The 19,397-nt window shown below is 33.5% G+C and overlaps 1 protein-coding gene across 1 annotated transcript in view; it reads right to left on the reverse strand.

The window, feature by feature from the left end:
* Window positions 1-19,397, reverse strand: part of LOC117211777 — a 377,618-nt gene that overhangs the window by 171,076 nt on the left and 187,145 nt on the right. The window contains exons 5-6 of the mRNA XM_033456000.1: window positions 5,177-5,263; window positions 58-4,271 (exon numbers count right to left, since the gene is read on the reverse strand). Coding sequence (XP_033311891.1) covers window positions 58-4,271; window positions 5,177-5,263 — 4,301 coding nt within the window. The remainder of the gene's footprint in view (window positions 1-57; window positions 4,272-5,176; window positions 5,264-19,397) is intronic.

Raw genomic sequence — 19,397 nt, forward strand, 5'->3', positions numbered from 1 at the left:
CTTTGATTCTGACAAAGCTGTCGTTAGTTTAGCTCTTTCAGTTTGCTGCTCATTCACTGCATGCATATTTAATGGAACGTCTCTAATCTCATCATTCGTTACGTTATTAGTAAACTTCGGGATAGATCGTAGACTTTTAAAGATGTTAAATTTAGGCATCGTGATCTCGTTGATTACGTGAAAACCGTACGGCATCGACAAAATTTTCTTAATGCTAAGGTCTTTCAAAGACTCTGGTCTATTGGTAGTCCCGTCTTTCTGCGACTGACTTTTCACATAATTCGCATCACTGTCAATGGTCGCGTAACACAGATCTTCGACAGGTGAATAGGGTATAGGTTCAGGTGTCACTGGAACTTCGTGACAGTTCGTTGTGTTATAAAACGATTCATCGCTTTTCAGCAAAGGAAGTTTGTTTCTCAAGCTGGATGACTCGACTTTCTCCTCTGCCTCTCGCTTAAGCTTGCTTTTCCTTGCTTCTTCCGCTATTATCGAATAAATGTCAGCTTGCCAGGCATCTGCCGGGTTATACTTCACCGTACTCAAAGTAGTCGCACTGCTGGACGAGTCGTGCCCTTGATAATCCACTGTCTCCAACTTATCTTTATCCATGAAATGCTCAGGGTGGATTTTTACAATAGAGTCTAGTATTTCTGATGGGCTATCGAATTTTTGACGTTCCTTCTGATCATGATTATCGTGCTTGCTAATTTTACGAACGTAAGACTGCACTTCGTCATTGTCCTTTGAAGTGGAATATTTGTATATTTCTTCAAACTCTTCCTCGCTAGTAGTTAACTCCCTGGTATCTTTTGAATTTTCAACTTTATTATTACGCGATCTAAAGTCACGCATAGTTGATATGTTTTTTTGCGTTACAATCTTCTTCTTCATCGACATTTCACTCTTGATAACCTCCTTATTGACATGATGACGCGATGACTGTTCCGATTCAGTTTTCTTTCCCTGATTTTCATTCGTTAACGTTCCGATCTTACTCTCGGATTGCTTCTGATTGGATTTATCAGAAAGTGTTGCTCGATCAGGTTCGTCCTTAGACGATTCTATGACCATTTTCACTAGTCGTTCGACCGGCTCGTGCGCGTCAGATCTCGCCGACGACTTGGACGCCGACGATTTTTCGTGTACGTTACGATTCAAGTAGTCATGCGTTATTTCAGGCGTTGCTCCATTGCCAAGCTCGGCGCCGTTCTCAAGGTAATTGTGCAATTCGGTAATGTCACTCCCGAGACAAGCCCTCCTCCCGCTTGCTCTTAGATCATCGATTATCTTGCGTACGTTCTCAGGCAGAGCCAACGAATCCACGGTGCTTAAAGCGTCGCGAATATTTCTGACGGACGCGTCACTGCGGGATATTATTGTCAATAAAGTTCTCAGGCTGCCAATATTCCTACACATCGTTGGAGTCTCCAAAGAATGTATTTCCAAGGGTTGTCTGAAAGATGCATCGAATATACTGAGGTTTTCTTTCGGAAGAGGTGGACGACTGGGAGGATCGTCAACGTCTATGAGCTGTTTGACTTCCCTTTTTCGACGAAGCGGAGGGGTTGGAGGATTACGATCGTAAATACCGGAATACGTTGTTTTCTCTTGGAAATCGATGTCTGACAGGCTAGAAGATCTTTTTGGCGGCGTTACGGTACAAGGTTTTGTCTTTATCACTGATATAACGTTTTCTGGAGTCTGAATTTCTGGGCATTTCCTCTCTATGCAACAGGATTGTTCTTTTAATAATTCATCGCTTACGCTTTTCGTTATGCTCGATTCGGAAATATTAACGTTTTTTGGATTGGTATAACTTTCATTTTGCGTATTTTCTACACGTGAATATTTCGATTCGGATGATTCGTTATTAATTTCTATAGATTTTGTTTCATTTTCTTTCGATGATTCTTTATCGACGTCTCTATGTTTTGTTTCATATTGCGATGATTTTTCATTGACTTCTGCAGATGTTATTTCGTACGACGATTCTTCATCGACTTTTGCGAACTTTATCTCACTTTTATGAGACGATTCTCCATTATTTGTTGTTCCATTTTCAATCGCTTCAGTCGTTCGATTTTCAGGCAACGTATTTACTTCGGAATCTTTCACAACATCATCTCTCATACATGATTCCTTCTCTTTTACCAATTTTTCACACAGCACTTCGTTTTTGGAACCATCATCGTCACCAATTGAGTTTGATTCTTCAGTTTCCTTTGACAATGTATTTGCTTCAGAATTTCGTATGTTATTTTCCAAATCCAATTTTTCTTCTCTAACAGGCTTTTCAATTAATACTTCACTTTCCAAACGAGTACAATTACCATCCACTTCTAACTGTTTGATCTTTAATTCTTCCGATATTTCATTCAAAGTATCTTGATTTTTATCCAGTTCTAATTTTTCATTTTTGTTCTCTTCAACCTGTATCGTCGTACAACGTGCACTGATATTTAAATCATCAGAAACTTCTGATTGTTTTTCTGACGTCTGTTCTGTCGACATGCCTTCTTGAACAAGCGACACTTTCTCTACTTCTTTTATTCCAACATCATCAGTTAATGTTTCACATTTCTCGTTTAATTGCTTATTATTCAAATCTTTCAATTCATTATTTGCACCATTAAACAACATTTGACCACTAGTTTCATCTTCAACAATCAACTTAGAATCACTTTGACTTATACTGTCATCACTCAATGGTTCGCTTACCACTTCCTCGATCTTTCCATTATTATCGTCCTTTTTCTCTAATATCTCTTCATCTTCTTCTATACTTTGCTCCAATTCCTCTATTTTGAATGACTCACTTCCTACAGACTCGTCTTCAACATTAACACTTTTCCCTTCTAACACTTCCGTATCATTATCTTCTTTCAGCTTGAAATTCTCTTCCTTTGAATCCTTCTGCGATTCATCATCTTCGTCAATCGGCTTCCTCGCTTCTCTAGTGTCAAGCTCCGTTTCCACTCTATCCAATTCTACAGTTCTTCCTATATCAGCATCTTCCTGTTTATCAGCATCTTCCTTTTTCTCAGACATTTCTTCGTCCACGTTGATCACATTTATCTTCACACTGTGCTCCTCCTCTCTTATTTCTTGCATCAATCCCTCTTTATGTTCTACACGTTCCGAACAGCGTTCTTTCCTCCGGTATTTCCCAATCTCCTCGTTGATAAAATCTCTTATATGCTGCTCTTCGTCTTCGGACAGTTTCTCGCCCTCCTCTTGAATGATGTCCAAAAACCTGTTAGCCGCTTGCAAGTGCGCGTGTTGCGCTTCGAAAGTGGCGCGTTTCCTCGCCTTCTTGTGCGTCGAGCCACTGATCCGCTCGTGGTCCGTCGGCTTCGTTGGTTCCACGACGTCCTCCACGTAAGTCGGCAATTTTAGACTCTCGATGAAGCTCCTCAATTTCCTCTCTACGTCGTGCGGCATCACGCTGTCCCAGACACGCCTCGGTTCCACAAAATCTTGCTTCGACGCATCAGAGTCATCGAAATCCGCTTGCAACCGCGTAGCTAGCTCCGTTGGCTCCCTTTCCACGTCCGATTCCATTTCGACGATAACTGGTTTAACGTTATCGGTGTCTACCGTGTCGCAGTCGCTGACATCGCGAATCTGCAGCTTGTTGCCAGTCAACATCGAATCTTGACTCAGATCGTTCTTCCTGTCCACTTTCGTCGTACAAGAAGAGAAAGAGTCCACAGGTTCGGAAATTGTCACAATAGCCTCGTTATCCGGCATCTTATCTTTACTGCCAGTCTCTACGATACCGACCCCGGGAATGTGATCGATCTTTGCTTCCAGAGGTGAACTGCTGATCGTTGTGATCTTCATAACTTTGATGCCAGGTTGCACTGTACCTATCTCTATTCGACACTTTTCTTCTTTCGCGTATCTACGAGACTTCGATATAACTCCCTTTGGGGTGATTTCGTTATCCGAATTCTTTGTCACGTTTACATCATCGTCTTCGACATTCTGCCGTTGATTTTTGCCACTGTGTACGGTATTCTCCGAGTCGGAGTCGTTCGTCTTCGTATCTGCGCTCGTCTTAGGTTCGTGAAGATTCTCTTCGTGTTCCTCGATGTTCTTCGGAATTTCTATGGTGGCGTTGTTATCTTTCGTAGCTTTATCCAGAGTTTGCTGCCTTTGAGAAGGTCTTCTGTTGTTGCGACCTTTGCGATTTCTGCGGTTTCGCGCACTGTGCGGCATGTTAATCTCTTCCGTGTCGGTAGCGTACTCCAAGAATTTGCAAACTCCTATGGAATCGTAAAATCGGCCAGTTTCGACTTTTTCTCTGTTTTCTACTTTTCTGTTTTATGCTTCATCTGTTTTTTTTTTTTTTTTGTTTTTTCACTGCTTTTGCTTTTTAATGTCTGGTGAAATGCAATCTTGTTCGTAGTTTATAAATAAGTATAATATTAAATAACGAAAGGGATTGTTAAACCGTTCCGCCGGAATTGCTCTACTTGTCGCATAATTTTCTTCGAGGGAATCAACGTGTATTGACATAAGACGACAAAACGTAAAGAAAAAGATGTTCGTTCCTTTCTATCAGGGAAATGCCACACTAACGAGAATCGTTTAATCGTTCGATAGTGCGATAATGTCAACAAAGCTCGCGGGATACGCAAAGCAAAATGATGTGTCTATGCTATAATTGCTTGCTAATGAGAAGAAAAATTTAGAAGAAGATGAAATTTCTAAACCGAAAATTCTCTAACCAAAACTGAAGTCTCTTTCGATAATTAGAGTAATTATAGTGTAGCCATAAAATTATTGAGATATAAAAAACGATATGAAAAATAATCCTATTATGGGTGGAGCAATATTTAAAGAACAGCTTATGAATTGCTATCGTATTTTATATACTACACGATTTGATTTATATTTCCGAATTTTGAGATGATGTTACGAAGACTATAGTTAATAGTTGGGACGTATTTAATAATCTTATTTGCACAAGAAAGTAATATTAATGCGTAGCATTTACATCTTCCCATGAATGAAACGAGAATGACGAATGCAAATGTGCACGGTAAATAAGGAAAAGAAGTTGATGTTGTCTTATGACCGTGCAAAAAGCATGATTCACCGCCAGGACAGCATTCCAAAGTAATATCGGTTATCAATTAAAGGGGAAAAAAATATGATCGATTCTTACTTTTCTCGGTTTCGTTTCGTTGGTGGATCAAGGAACTCTTCGGTTCACCGTTCTGATTGGCGTAGCTTTGGTCAGATTTTGTATCATCTGAAAAGTAAACACGACAAATTTTATAATTCAATTATATGTTCTTTTTGTATGCCTGCCAAACGAATCTGCGAAATACCAAATACATTCACGATAGTTTTTATGTTCCTTTAGTTTCCACTTTATTCTATTTATTTCTATTTCATTTTATGTTTTCTTATCTCAGACATTTTGATTTAAAATATAAATAGCGAAAACGATTGACATATACAACTAATTTATTAATTGGGATAATTAATAGAATAAAAAATCGAGAAAAGTAATTGTTGCTAGATAGAAAGAAATGATAAAACAAGTAATGAAATTCTAATAATGTCGATGTTTATATTGCGTAGATTGTCATTCAACACTATGAAAAACCGAATGTCACAACCACCTGATGCAAGCAGATTATTTCTAAATCAGATCTTTCCTCGTAAACAGAATTAAAAATCAATAAAACCACTTTTCTGTCGCTAGCAACTAATTTTAATTAAGCAATCCACAAATCATTATACAGCGATAATTTTCAGAATACACTAAAAACAGTAAGGTTAAAATAGAAACGAAATACAAGTAAATATATCGATGCATTAAACAAATCGTATGAAATAAATTACTGCGTTCAAAGTATTGACAATCCGAATGACAAGTGAACTCATCGTTTCTAATTAACAGGTGGAACGATCGACTTTCGAAACGTTGCTCAAAGATATACGAAATTACAAGGTAGGAAACATCTGTAAAACTATTAAAATAGCTTCGATGCTGCTGTCCACGGACCTGATGCTTACAAAATCCATGAACAATCGAGCTAAATTTGCGCGTTTCCACGCCACCGACAGTCGCTTATGAATTCCGAATTAAACGTCAACGGGCCACAAATCAGCGGCATGGCCGGTAGGATCCATGAATCGCAGGAATAGACTGAGCGCGAGCAGATCCGCCACCCGTAAAACACGCTCGTGTCCCCACCCACGCGTGCGATTCTCTGTTCGCGCGAGTATCGCCAACATGTATTGTTTATATAATACATGCTTACGAATATCAGGGTTTCTCAAACTGTTCTCCTGCGTTCATTATCCGTTTACACGTTCGATCAGCAAATTTCAGGCTACCTCTTTCTTTATTTAGTAAATGAAAATAAACTTTCATCTTACGGAAGCACGATGTTTTCGAGTTGTTTGAATATTTTTGCGAGAAGTTTGTTTGAAAAGGTATTGAAAAATATGTGACTATTTGTTTGGAGTAGACCTTGTGAACCGCTTCGATCGAATCAGAATTTTGATAAATAACGTGTTTTAAACTGGCGATTTCAAGTCGATTCAGAAGTTGATATTTAAGTATTATATTATATGTGTGTGTGTGTGTGTAATTTATGGCCTCAGTGCTTTAGACACATTGTATATGCATTTACATTTCCTATCTATGATACTATCTATATTTCTATATAATGTATAATAACTATATTTCTTCTTTTCCAAATTTACATGTTTGTAGCTTCATTTAAAAAATTCTCCGTTATAGAATACATAAATACATACTGTTCTATTTACTTGATCCCGTTATCAATTTTCGTTTTATAAGGAAATAATAGATGCACAACATTTGTTCTTTTATATTACTTTATTGAATCATGTATGATAGTAATAGAACAAAATGTCTCTACTGGATCTATTATTTCCTTATAAAGCGAAAGAAGCTTTTGGAACAACCTAATACATATAATTGAAAATGTTAATAATGTTCAAACGGATGCATCTGTGTTTGGTAAACTATAAAAATTTAACTTCGTCGAAGAAAGAGAAAAATCTGTTTCATGAAAAAATAAAAACATAATGATTTTATGTGATTTAAAGTTGTCCAAGTTTTTAACGAAAAACTTGTACAAAATTATGAAAAGATCCTCATTTTGACAAACCACTTCAGTATTAGTATTTCTTTGTATATGAAACGATATTATTTTTATTTTCTGCTACATTACTATATAATATTATTTGCAGTTACTACTGAATTTTTTAAATTTTAAAAGTAAAAATAACAACTAGTCTATACAATAACAAATCAAATTGGTTCCAGTTTTCACACGGGCCTAAATACATTAAATTCAAATTATATTTAATTTCTGGCGTAGTTACCAACTTTATAATTTTCCGTAAAGCTTAACGCATTTCCACGTTCGACTGTTTATGAGATATTTGCATAATGCTCCATTTTCTTGCTTTCTACGATATTAGTTTTGCGTATTGAAAAATAAAATTGTACGTTACGCTCAGATAAATTTTAATTACTGATGTGTATTGTAAAATTACTCCATCGCCAAAAGTATGCATTCTACTGTAAAGCGGGAAATACGCCCGTTAAGGAAAAACACATCGTCGGAAAAATTAATTTATTCGCAAAATAAATACTGTAACGTTGCATCGATATATGTCGTATATGGAAATAGTGGAAAGCAAGTGCGACATCAAAATTCTGTTAGATAAAGTAGTGCAAGTACTTCTTGTTTACAAAGTTTATGAAAAGTTATAAACCTGTCTTGGATGTTTGATACGATGTTATCCGATATATTGCAATTTAGTATTAAAATATTTAAAATTTGAAATGAATCATATGTAAACCAAGTTAACGTCTTTACTAGTTACGAAAATTGAAAAATTACTATTTATATGACATAAACAAAAGAATCTCAGAAAATCTATTTATAAGGAAGAAAATATTTTGTGCCACTTAATAATCAAATATCGTTAAGGAGAAAAAATGCATTAGCCGAAAAATTATTGTTCATACACTACGAAGAAAAAAATCGTTATTTTCACGATTATCTGTGGAGAGTAAAAAAATTTGGATAGATAATAATTAAATACTATTATTTTTTTCTGTGCATAATCCATTTCTAGGCACAGAAAAAGAATTAGATTAATATTGAATTTTTAATAAAAATACACCAGTAACATTAACTCCTCCCATTAAAAAAAACATAGAAGAAATATGTTTTTATTTATATATAAAACAATTATTTTCTGAACGTAAATCATTAAAAATTGAATACTTCAGTAGATATGAATGACAGTATACTCTCACTTCCAATTATTCCTGATTATATTATTATTTCTTGCGCCAATCACGGACATTGTCAATCATTTTTTGCTTTAAGAACGTACATAAAAAGTACTTTCAAAAATATAAAAAATGAATTTAAAAAATTCCAATAATATTTAATAGGTGGTAAATTAAAGCAATACGCTGAATAAAAATAATAGCTCAATGGTACTCCATGCATTGCAAGATTAATCGGCGTTTCCACTTTTTCCTAATCGTATAAAAATCAACATCTGAATCCTCTTGCATATCAATTTAGTAACTAACGATGTACTGATAAGTTGACGAGTTACAAATCAAAAGTTACAAATTTCTATCTTGAAATTTTACAATTTTATGTGAAATAAGATTACTAGCTGACTTGTAATGTGTAAAAGTTACTCAACGCCTTTGCTTGTCTCATTATCAAACCTGATGTTGCTATACAAGAAAGATTGCAATTTTTTACAAAGTTTTAAATATATGAGCAAGCCAATATAGTTATATGGATGATTCATTTATTTAAAATATAGAACAAAATGTAGCTATTACTCGTACAAATATTGTACTCTACTCTAGTTGCTCTATTACATGTACACTTGTGTCATGTATGTATTTCTTGTCGTACAAACATCGTACCTACTCTAAACTGGTTTTTATTTATTTTTATTTATCAAGTATGAAATTTCAAGCATTTCATAAAAAAAAAAAAACAGATAATTTTTGAGTTTTAATAACTCGTAACTCGTAGAAAAGATTGAGAAACGCTGTTGTAGATCAGTCGACACTGATCCGTATACAGAATTTCAAGTTACGCTTGCGCAGCCAGCCCCTTGAATGACGTTTTTACGTCAAACATATACGCATACGTATACATGTTGCATTAAGTACACTTGTATGTGCACTTACACATCAAATAATCTTTGTAGAGCTTCTGACACACGCGAACACACGAACTGCGTGTATATACGCCGCTCTGCCCCTCGTATGAGATTCATGAATAGTGCCACTTCCGAGTTGAACTTCCTTCCGAGTAAACAATGCCGGCAGAACGACTACGATTCTGAGCACACCCATCCATTTTCCACACTTTTCATTACATCACGCATCACACACGACGAATTCAATCCGGAATAATTTGAATGGAAATCGAATGGCCGTTCGATTTTTAGTACATTGCTCTCTTTAGTAACTAGTCGTGTTATTCGATCGCGCTATGGGCAGATAACTGGCCTGGGAGAGGACAATAAAGAAATGGAGGCAGCTTGTCACAAATTGAAAAAATTATACTATCAGGTTTGTTAGTAGTCACGTTAGTAATCATGTTTCGGATCTAAACAATCAAATCAATGTTTCTCTTTTTTTCAGGAAGACGGTCAAAGAGTCTAACATTTCTCATTTATGTCCAAAAAATTTAAACTTTTTTTTTGTGAAAGATTCATTATGTTACATGGTTACTGTCGATGATTTCTATAATTTTATTGCAGCAGAATTGTATTCAGCTAAATCATTGAGTTGTACGTCTCACGATTAAGATAGTTTTTAGGTCAAACTATTTCCAAATTAAATTATTACAGTGAAGAATACATTTACTTGAGGACCATTAGTTGTAATGTTCTTCCAGAACAAAATGTAATATACAAGTTTAATATTAGTAAATGTACGATAATTAAAATAACGTACTAAAATAATTTTTGAAGGACAAATAGCTGGCTAAAGTGAACTTAAATATCTCGGGTACCGATGTCAAGTGATGATTTATGAATTATAATTCGCTTTGCATGACACTGTAAAGATGAAAGATACGAAATAGTAAAGATTGATTTTATCACTTTCTGTATTTATCGTAAAAGTCTAGAACAAATGTATCATTGATAATATATTTACATAACATTTATCAAGGAAGACTTACAAATACCAAAATACCTCTCTCTCCCTACATTTTTTAAATCCTTCTCCTTCCTCTCAAAAAATTTAACGTAACGCAGAGAAATTTCTCTCTCCCTCTCTCTCTTTCTCTCTTATGTTGTTGTATACAAGGTGTCTCACCTTAACTCATCCATGTAATTATTCATTATTTATTTATTTCATTATTGATTTCAAATAGAAATTACTTTGTTTCAAGGCAGCGGGAGGATTGCTATTGTAAACACAAATTTTATCTAAGTGAAGGTGCCTCGGAAATCTCAAGGTTTTATAAAATGAAACTGTATGTTTTCGTTCAGCCAAGTGTGTAGCCCATTTCAAGATGAATTCATTGGCGTATAATATAACGCTCTTTGAAGGCCACTAGAGATCAGTTATTACCGTTCAAAACTTATCTTCATTAAACGTTTCTGAAATAGTCCGTTATATCAATACAGTGATTTATTCCGTCCCTAAATAATAGATCCACCCTCTCGAAACTTGCATATTTAATTTGTCGACAGGCATCCCTAATGCAATTCTTCATAGATCGTCAGGAGATTTGGGTTCTTCTCTTCTTTTTCTCTTCTATAAAGTCCCACTTTCTCTTTTATAAAGTGCCACGAGAAAAACAAGAAAAAGTCTAATTGAAACTAAAAATGTTAAGACTGAAGGGACTCGGTGGGAAGAGAATTCTATTTCCTCTCTTTGTGCAGCGGAAATATGGAAAACTATTTCGAATATAAGATACAAGGAACAATTTAAAAAACGTTTAACGAATATAAATTTTAAACATCTATGAATGACCGATTGACGTTTAGAAACCAACATATCATACAGGACATCTCCGAAATGATAGTACATGCAAAAATAAACCGAAAAGTAAGAAGAACATTTTTTCGTTTAAGGCTTCGTTTTCGAGAAAAATAAGTTTGAAAACCCATCGGGCATCCGTGTATTAACAGGAAGTTTCGAATTATGAAACTTCTGTTCCCGCTTGTATTTGTATTTGTATTATTGAACATGAATAATTTGCTTCCTGATGAATAAAATGATTCAATCATTAGGACTATAAAATTGAATCAGTTATTCGATATCAAGAGTTTGTTTATGTTATTTCATTTATAACATGCGTCATAATAAGTTCTGTAATAACACTAACAATTCATGCTACAATTCAAGAATTTGATGTATGTAATTGAAACTGAGATTTGTATAACTCGTAACGTAACGAATAAAGGAGAAAATTATCTAAAATACTATATAATAGCAATACTAAATTACACTTTAAAGTTTGTTGGGTTGAAAAGAGTTATTAGAATAGCGAGAGAAATAGAACTGATGTCCTTATTGAGTTTGAAGAAAATACATTCCATACGACAACTGTTAACGTTCAGATAAAAAAGATATAACCTTTCCTGGAACAAAGAAAGAAAATAGCAGCAAAGATAAATAATTGTCAATATGAGTATCTAATTAAAATACTAAATAATTCTGTCAAGTATTTAGTAAATTTGCATTTCTTATTTACAACCACTTAAATTACTATAGAATTGTTAACTTATAAGAGATAACGAAAAGAAAGAAGTATTTAAAAGTAACTGAACAATTTTGAAACTTGAATCAGTTCGACATTTCCTTACCGTTGTTTCCAATAAGTCAAGAATTTTACGATAATTTAAGCAGTAAATGATATCGAAATAAATAGTTTAAAAAACAAATTTATATGAAAAAAAGGAAAAATTTTAATTACTACATGTTATCATAAAGATGAACATATTAACATTATAGTAAAATGTAATTAATTTCGCAAATACCATTGAAAAACTATTAATTTTCTTCAAACACGCACACAATTTTACAACGATTATTAAATAAATATGACATACATCCCATATTTACTCTTTTTTTATTACTTATAAAATATCTTTGTATATTTTTGTATATTCCAAAGTCGTTTTATATCGATTAAAGCGACGTAGGAAAATTTTCAAAGAAACTTGCTACAGTGGAGGAAAATGAAATTTCGTGCAAGACAAGACAAGAAAGGCAGAACATTATGTGATTTCCCTCGTCTTTGTTGCTCAAAGACGAATAACTCCCTAATTAGGTTTTACTTTTCAAGATTTCAAAAGGTTGTACTGCTCCTTTTAAGCTGCATATAATGCAACGACTCCCCGGGACTCAGACAGGACAGTTCTCACGAACAATATTGATTTACGTAGCGTGATATCTCTATTGTGTTATTGAACGATATCATTTTAACAGATTTTTAAAGAATATTCGATCAAATAATATAAGATATACGTAAAAATATCGCAGTAGTACCTACCGTTTAAATATTTTAACATTATTATTTTCTAACTTTTTCTTTTTCTCACACTTTTCCTAAATTTTACTGTAAATAAATACTATAAATAAACCGCGGATGTTTATACAAATTTATATTTTAACGAATACAACGACATAAATGGGACTTACGTACAGAATTGTTTCACTCTTTCTTTCATACTTTTCACAACGTTTTCTTTTTTTCACACTTTTCGTAAATTTTACTATAGATAAATACTATAAATAAACCGCGGATGTTTATACAAATTTATATTTTAACGAATACAACGATATAAATGGAACTTACGTACAGAATTGTTTCACTGCTTAAATTTATTAACTCTTTAAATTACGAGTGCTACACTTTGAATTGAACAGACACTTGAATTTTATAATATGTTGTTGCATACTGTGCGAATTCTGTGTAATATTGTACCTTTGGATTTCCCATAAATGCATAAATATCTACATCGAATTATGATGAAAATGGTTCAAATGTTCCATTACAATTAGAATTCTATGATGATAATAAAATTAAATTAATTTAATATTCTATCGAAAAATATACATGAATTCTAAAAATGTTCATGTCTCGTGTGATTTAAATTAGACGATTTCGATATAAAAATCGCCAAATTATTATGCTATTACGTTAGTTTTATAAAATGCAGTTAAAAATACCTTATACTACAAACGAATTCTTCTCTTTCGTATTATAACTGAGAAATTGGTAATTATTGGGAATATATAGGAGCGCCCTCACCGATTTCAATGATTCTTCAAATATGTTGTCAAGATGCCTATCCTAAATAACTTTGCTTTATACATTTCGCCGCCGCCCGCATTTACTTTTCAAGTTATAAACTAATCTAAGTTTAAGATTGTGTGCACTATTTCATTTCGCTCTGTAAACGATTTTTCAATGATAGTAGATATACTTGTTACATTTTTGACCAATTGAACATTATAGAATAAAATGCAACATTCCATATATCAATCGATTCATCAAAAATTATCTCACACTAATGGCAGGCTAATTACGCCGGGTGGCTAATTGCTGCCGAACCTACAACCCCTTGCTTATTTCTATTTATACAATTTTTAAAATTTTTATCCAAAATCAAGCGTAATCGTACCTTATCTACATTTCATTGAAGTTTTTTGCGAATATCTTGAAAAATATGCCAAGTGGCGTGGCGATTACACGAATTAGAAAAAAGGTTGTTCAGAATATTGGCCTTGAAAGCTTATTTCAAAGTCACTGAAAAATCAGTCAACTCACCCCTACTTCGAATAATCGCCAAATTTCAATAGGACCAAAGATAATACTAAAGTTTGATTTTAGATATACATACTAAACAATCTCCTGTTCGTTAGAATTTTATTGAAATTATACATCGCCATCAAGAAAGCAAAGCGATTTATTTTTTCTTCGATGGAATATCACACTATTTTTTATATTATCGAAAGCTTTAAACATAAATACTGATCCAAGTTACGCAGAGTGTCTCATATTAATCGATCCATGCAAATATCTTGTAAACTTGGGAGCGGACATCTGCTGGTTGTAAATCTTATCGATGTGAACCTGCCTCAGCGATTACAACGTGACCTTTGGCTTCTTCTTTTTATACGTCGTTCGATACGTTTGTTAATTATTTATAAAAAGGTGCGGAGATAGGTACTTGTAAATAGGTAATTGTAATAAAATACCTTGTTAAATGCTTATCAATATCAATTTCAATATCAATAAATATTTTCAATAAATCAATTTCAATAAATATTTCAATATCAATTTCATCGAATTAAGTGTATGAACGACAAAGAGAACATAAACATAAAAGCATTGCATTATCTTCTTATTTTGTCTTTCAGAGTCTTACAAGATTAAAGTTAAAATATCTTGCAAAGTAATCATTTTTTGACCAAATACTTTTTTGTAGAGAATTAAAAATGCATCGAATGATGCATGAAAAAGATGCATAGTTCCATTTGCGAAAACCTAAGGTCACCTTGAAGTCCCAGAGAGACAAGATTTGTGACTGTCGTAAAATCATCCTGGAAACAAAATAAATTTTATTCGAAACACTTTTTCGAATAATGTACCTGCAGTGTAGGGAATATTACGTGGATTCGTTAGTATGAGACAGCTCGTAGAAATCTAAATTATTATTCTCGTTATTATTATCATTCTTCGGCATTTGTTATTCTTCCTCTGATAAAATATTGCGTTTAGTTTTATACTATTGAAGCTTCCAAATATAATTGCTCGTTTAACTTTTATAAAGTTCAAACTTTCCATTCTGTTTGCTTAACTTTAGCTGAAAAGTAGCTGTCAGACAGCGATAACTATTGTATAACGCTTCTTAATTATGTAATCGACTCGATGACGAGAGTCGACTAACGTGAAATTATTGAAGAGTGAAGGACAACTGCAACAATTATAAAAGTGGGAGCGCCTGTTGTTAACCACAAAGGAAACACTATTGGTTCATCATCTGAATCGCTAACAACACAAAACGTATACATACCCTGTATCTTTAAGAATTATTTTGAAACAAATTTAGGACAATATAGCACTATGCATTAGCAAAGATATCTTTTTACAATTTATTTATTTGAGCCTGTAATGAAAATTTAAACAATGCACTTTGTGGACTTATTTACCTATGTACAAAATAAGAATCTCATCAATATCGATTAAGGTTTCCACGAGTTACACAGGCTAATGGTGAAAATAATATATCTTCACAACTTCCGGCGTAATTCTAAATGTAAAAATCTAAAGATTCTTACATTTTTCGATGCCTTTATGTACGTTTATATACATATGCTGAAAGTTGTATTGAAATCTTGTAATTGAAAGTTGTAAGAATCTTCAAATTTTATGCCGGAAGTTATGAAAATATTCTATTTTGACCATTAATATATTATCAATCAAAGAGGAAAAGATAAAGGTCGCCTTTTACAACTTTTTTATCTGGACCTGTACTGATAACTTAAAAGCACGTTTTAAACATTTATGTTAATTATATACATATAATTAATATATAATATATAATTAATTAGTGTAATTAATGTATAATTAATATGTATATAACTGACATAAATGTTTAAAACGTGCTTTTAAGTTTTCAGTGCTGGTCCAGATAAAAAGGTTGTAAAAGGCGACCTTTTTATCTTTTCCTCCCTGATTCCGATCAACTGCAATTTTTTTCAAAAATTTCTTTCGCGTCATCACGTCGTGAACTAATGCTTTTAACTTTTAAAAAAAGAAAGAATCTCAAGTCGTTTGGTCCATTATTTAAAAAGTCATTCTATTTTAAAGAGTGTTTGATCAGTTACGTCAGTATAGCTGTATATTTTATATTATCTTACATTCGATTGACTTATGTTAATATTGAATTTATTTTATATTTTATTTTTGCTTCGATTATTATCTTGAATAAATATAGACCAGATCATGAATCAAGTAAAGTAATTCGAGTGAAAGGTATGGAAAACAGGAATTTGAAATATGCCACGTACACAAAAATTGAATTTTGTCCAGATTGATTTTTCTGACTGTATTGAAAATCAGGTCAGCAAGACTATGGTTCCGCACGCGTCCTTTTCACGTTTATCGATACATCGAATGTCGTGGCGTACATTGCTTTTGTTTCTCTTTACTCTTATCAAATAAAACTTAAAAAAGTGATTGTGGAAAATTAAAAAAATTAAAAACTAAAATATTTTTTAAACTTCATATAGCATGTACGATGTTCATTTTTAGAAAACAAACGGCACGGCAGATATATTTTTTAGAACATATATATTTTCTTCAATTAATTGTTTACAGTTACACCAAACCATATAATTGTAGATTAAGGTATAGGGTGGATTTTATCATTTTTGAGAAAAGTTGGTTGGTTGTAAAAATTTTAGTAGATGTAATTGTTATTGCAGATGTATTGTAATGTAGTTTACATTAACTTACATAAATATTATTTCTATAAAAACTTGCCCCTCTTTCACTATACTGTATTATACTTGCTCCCTTTCTATATTCCATTATATTATTAATAAATTACTGATTTATCTGCAACTTGAAATAGTTTTATGAAACATTACTATTTATAAGCGAAAGGCACCCTTTACTCTATTTTAAAAGCTTTGTTGCAAAAACTTCAAAGTTTAAACCCATTATATTCATCCTAAATTGACATAAGTTGCACTATTAAACAACAACGATAAATGAAACTGTAATCTGTAAATTGAACAAAAGAGCAAAGCATAAAATAGAGGAACCATTACATAAGCTATTATGTGACAAGCGACAAAAGACATCGAGCCGATTAATGACGTAACCGAAATACTGAAACGATCGTAGGAATTGCTCGTGAGGATTCGGCTTCTGAGCACCTAGAACGCAAAGAACGAAAGATGCAAGATAGGGCTGCGGAAATGCGGGCTTGGCCCCTTTGGGCCATGACGCCGCTCCCATGTAACTGGCGTTAATACATCACCGTCGAATTTATTCGACACATTCACCGCTGCGCACGAATCGTTAGTGGTCGCCTAATATATCTGGAACTTTGTAACATGTAGATTTTGGATATAAGCAAAGGAGGAAATGTTACGTATATAACGGTCTATTTAAGGTAGAACATTGTAATTTTTAGAAATATTAAATTGTTTCATAGATTCCATCATTTTATAATTATTTGTTTTCATTAAACAATTTTCCACTAATTGTTATTATACCAAAATACGTACCAAGCGTAATTTTAGTCTACCGAACCGGTGCAAAGTTATTTGGTTGTAATTTCGAAAGGTCCTAATGACCGATCGAGATGAAATTTGAGAGGGACGATGAAAAAATAGGAACCTGAAATATAAAATTCTAACTCCGGATATTTATTAGTTTCCAAGATATTAATAGAAAGCTTTCGATATTATACGCCGAATCCTGTAACAGATATTACTAACAGTAGCGACATCGGCCCCAGTATCTACAGCGTGTTTCATTTACAATCCGACCACCTCTTTTTAAGCTACGTTACGTTATAATTTCGGTGGCCGCAAAATGTTGCGTTGTGTAATAGTATATAATCATATATATATACATATATTTAATTATAATTAAATATAATATATGTATCTATTTAATATATATATTATTATTATATGTAATAATAATTATTATTAATAATTAGCCGGCGATTGACCTTAGCTTCCATTTTTCAAGCTGGTTTCGATTAGTAAAAATGTTAATCCTAAAACATCCTTTGGACGGCCGAAATTACAATACCTGTTTTACGCTGAGTTACTGTATCATCGTCTATTCGACAATCAACGATGGCAACTACTACAGCAGTTTGATAATGCCTGTATAGGCAGAAATAAATGTATAATACTTTTGTTAATATCTCGGAAACTAATAAATACCCCTTTTCCGCGAGTCCTCCAAATTTCGTGTCGATCGGCTAGCGAGACCTTTCGTAACTTTATCCAAAAGTATTTATTTAAAAATTTGAATAAAAATTTAAGTAACAAAATGTGTATAGATTAGTTAATACTAGATAGAAGAGTAATCTCCAAATGGAAAGAATAACAGAAAACAGGAAAAGATACGTCGACTATTGATTTTGTACGCTTTTTGGTATTTTTATGTCAAACTTTTGTTAAGAAACCCGATATCAATAGGAGACGATATAAAACAATCTAATACAAGGTATTTAGCTCTCAACTAATGTCGTTGAATCATAAACAGATTGCGCATGTTTATACATATAAAATATGCAAGGAGCATATAAAATTTACGCACGTTAAGTATCCGTCAAACATGTACGTGTAAACTCTCTAAGAGTTCAAATGCGAATACGCTTGTACGACCGTCTCTCGAAGCACCACTTCTTTTGTTTCACGGACAGAGCGGCTTGCTTTGTTTTACGGAGAGCCATTTTGAGAGACACGCATTTGCCAAACGTACGGACAGAGATCAAAATCGGAGGTAGACAAGATCGCAGAAGAAAGAGTAATTATTTAAAACATCGAAGACTGACGGAGAAAGATCGGTAGCTCAGGACGTTGCACAGAACTTGCTATTTATTGTTTACTGTTATTAATTGGTTGTTGTTTATTTAATTATTACTGCTATTAATTGTTGTTTACTTCTGTATTTCATTTAAGTATTTTCGCAATAAACTCGATTTTCAGATTTTCAGAATCGATCCCTGAATTATCCTAGAATTGAATGTACAATTTATGAATAACGTGTTCAACATAGATTTATCATATACAACATTGTTTGATCCGTTACATCTGTATTTTATCTGTTTAGCAATTTTATTTTAATTAGCAATTTATTTATAGCGAAGCGTCAAAATTGCCATTAGGATAAATCATAAGTAACTTTTCCATATTTGTAGCACCGGAATACGCAACAGAATGTAACGGATGCATTTTTGTAACTGGCCCAATACTGCTGTGGTAAATATATATGTCGGAGATGAAAGGAAAGCCGAAGCCCTTCCTTGGAAATTTTGGGAACATCCTCTAGTACCTTAGCCTAGATTTTATTATAGTTGTAATTGCTTAAGATTTGTAATAAGCGAGATTGGGTTCGAGGTGACAATCGGTCGCTGAACGTAGCCACGGTCACGGGATGGATGTTTTATCTAACGGAGGTCTGGAGTGGTTGTATGTGTTTTCCGAGAAATGTGATTGTGGCGGCATGTGGCCTCGAGAGCGGGCCGAGCCACGTGTGATGTTGCCTCGGAGGTGCCGATGCAATGGGACATACATTGTATTTAGTAATCAAAACTCCAGGCAGAAACTGCCTAGCAACGGCGTTTGG

This window comes from Bombus bifarius, unplaced genomic scaffold (genome assembly GCF_011952205.1).
Source record: "Bombus bifarius isolate JDL3187 unplaced genomic scaffold, Bbif_JDL3187 scf7180000008243, whole genome shotgun sequence".
Lineage (NCBI taxonomy): Eukaryota > Metazoa > Arthropoda > Insecta > Hymenoptera > Apidae > Bombus > Bombus bifarius.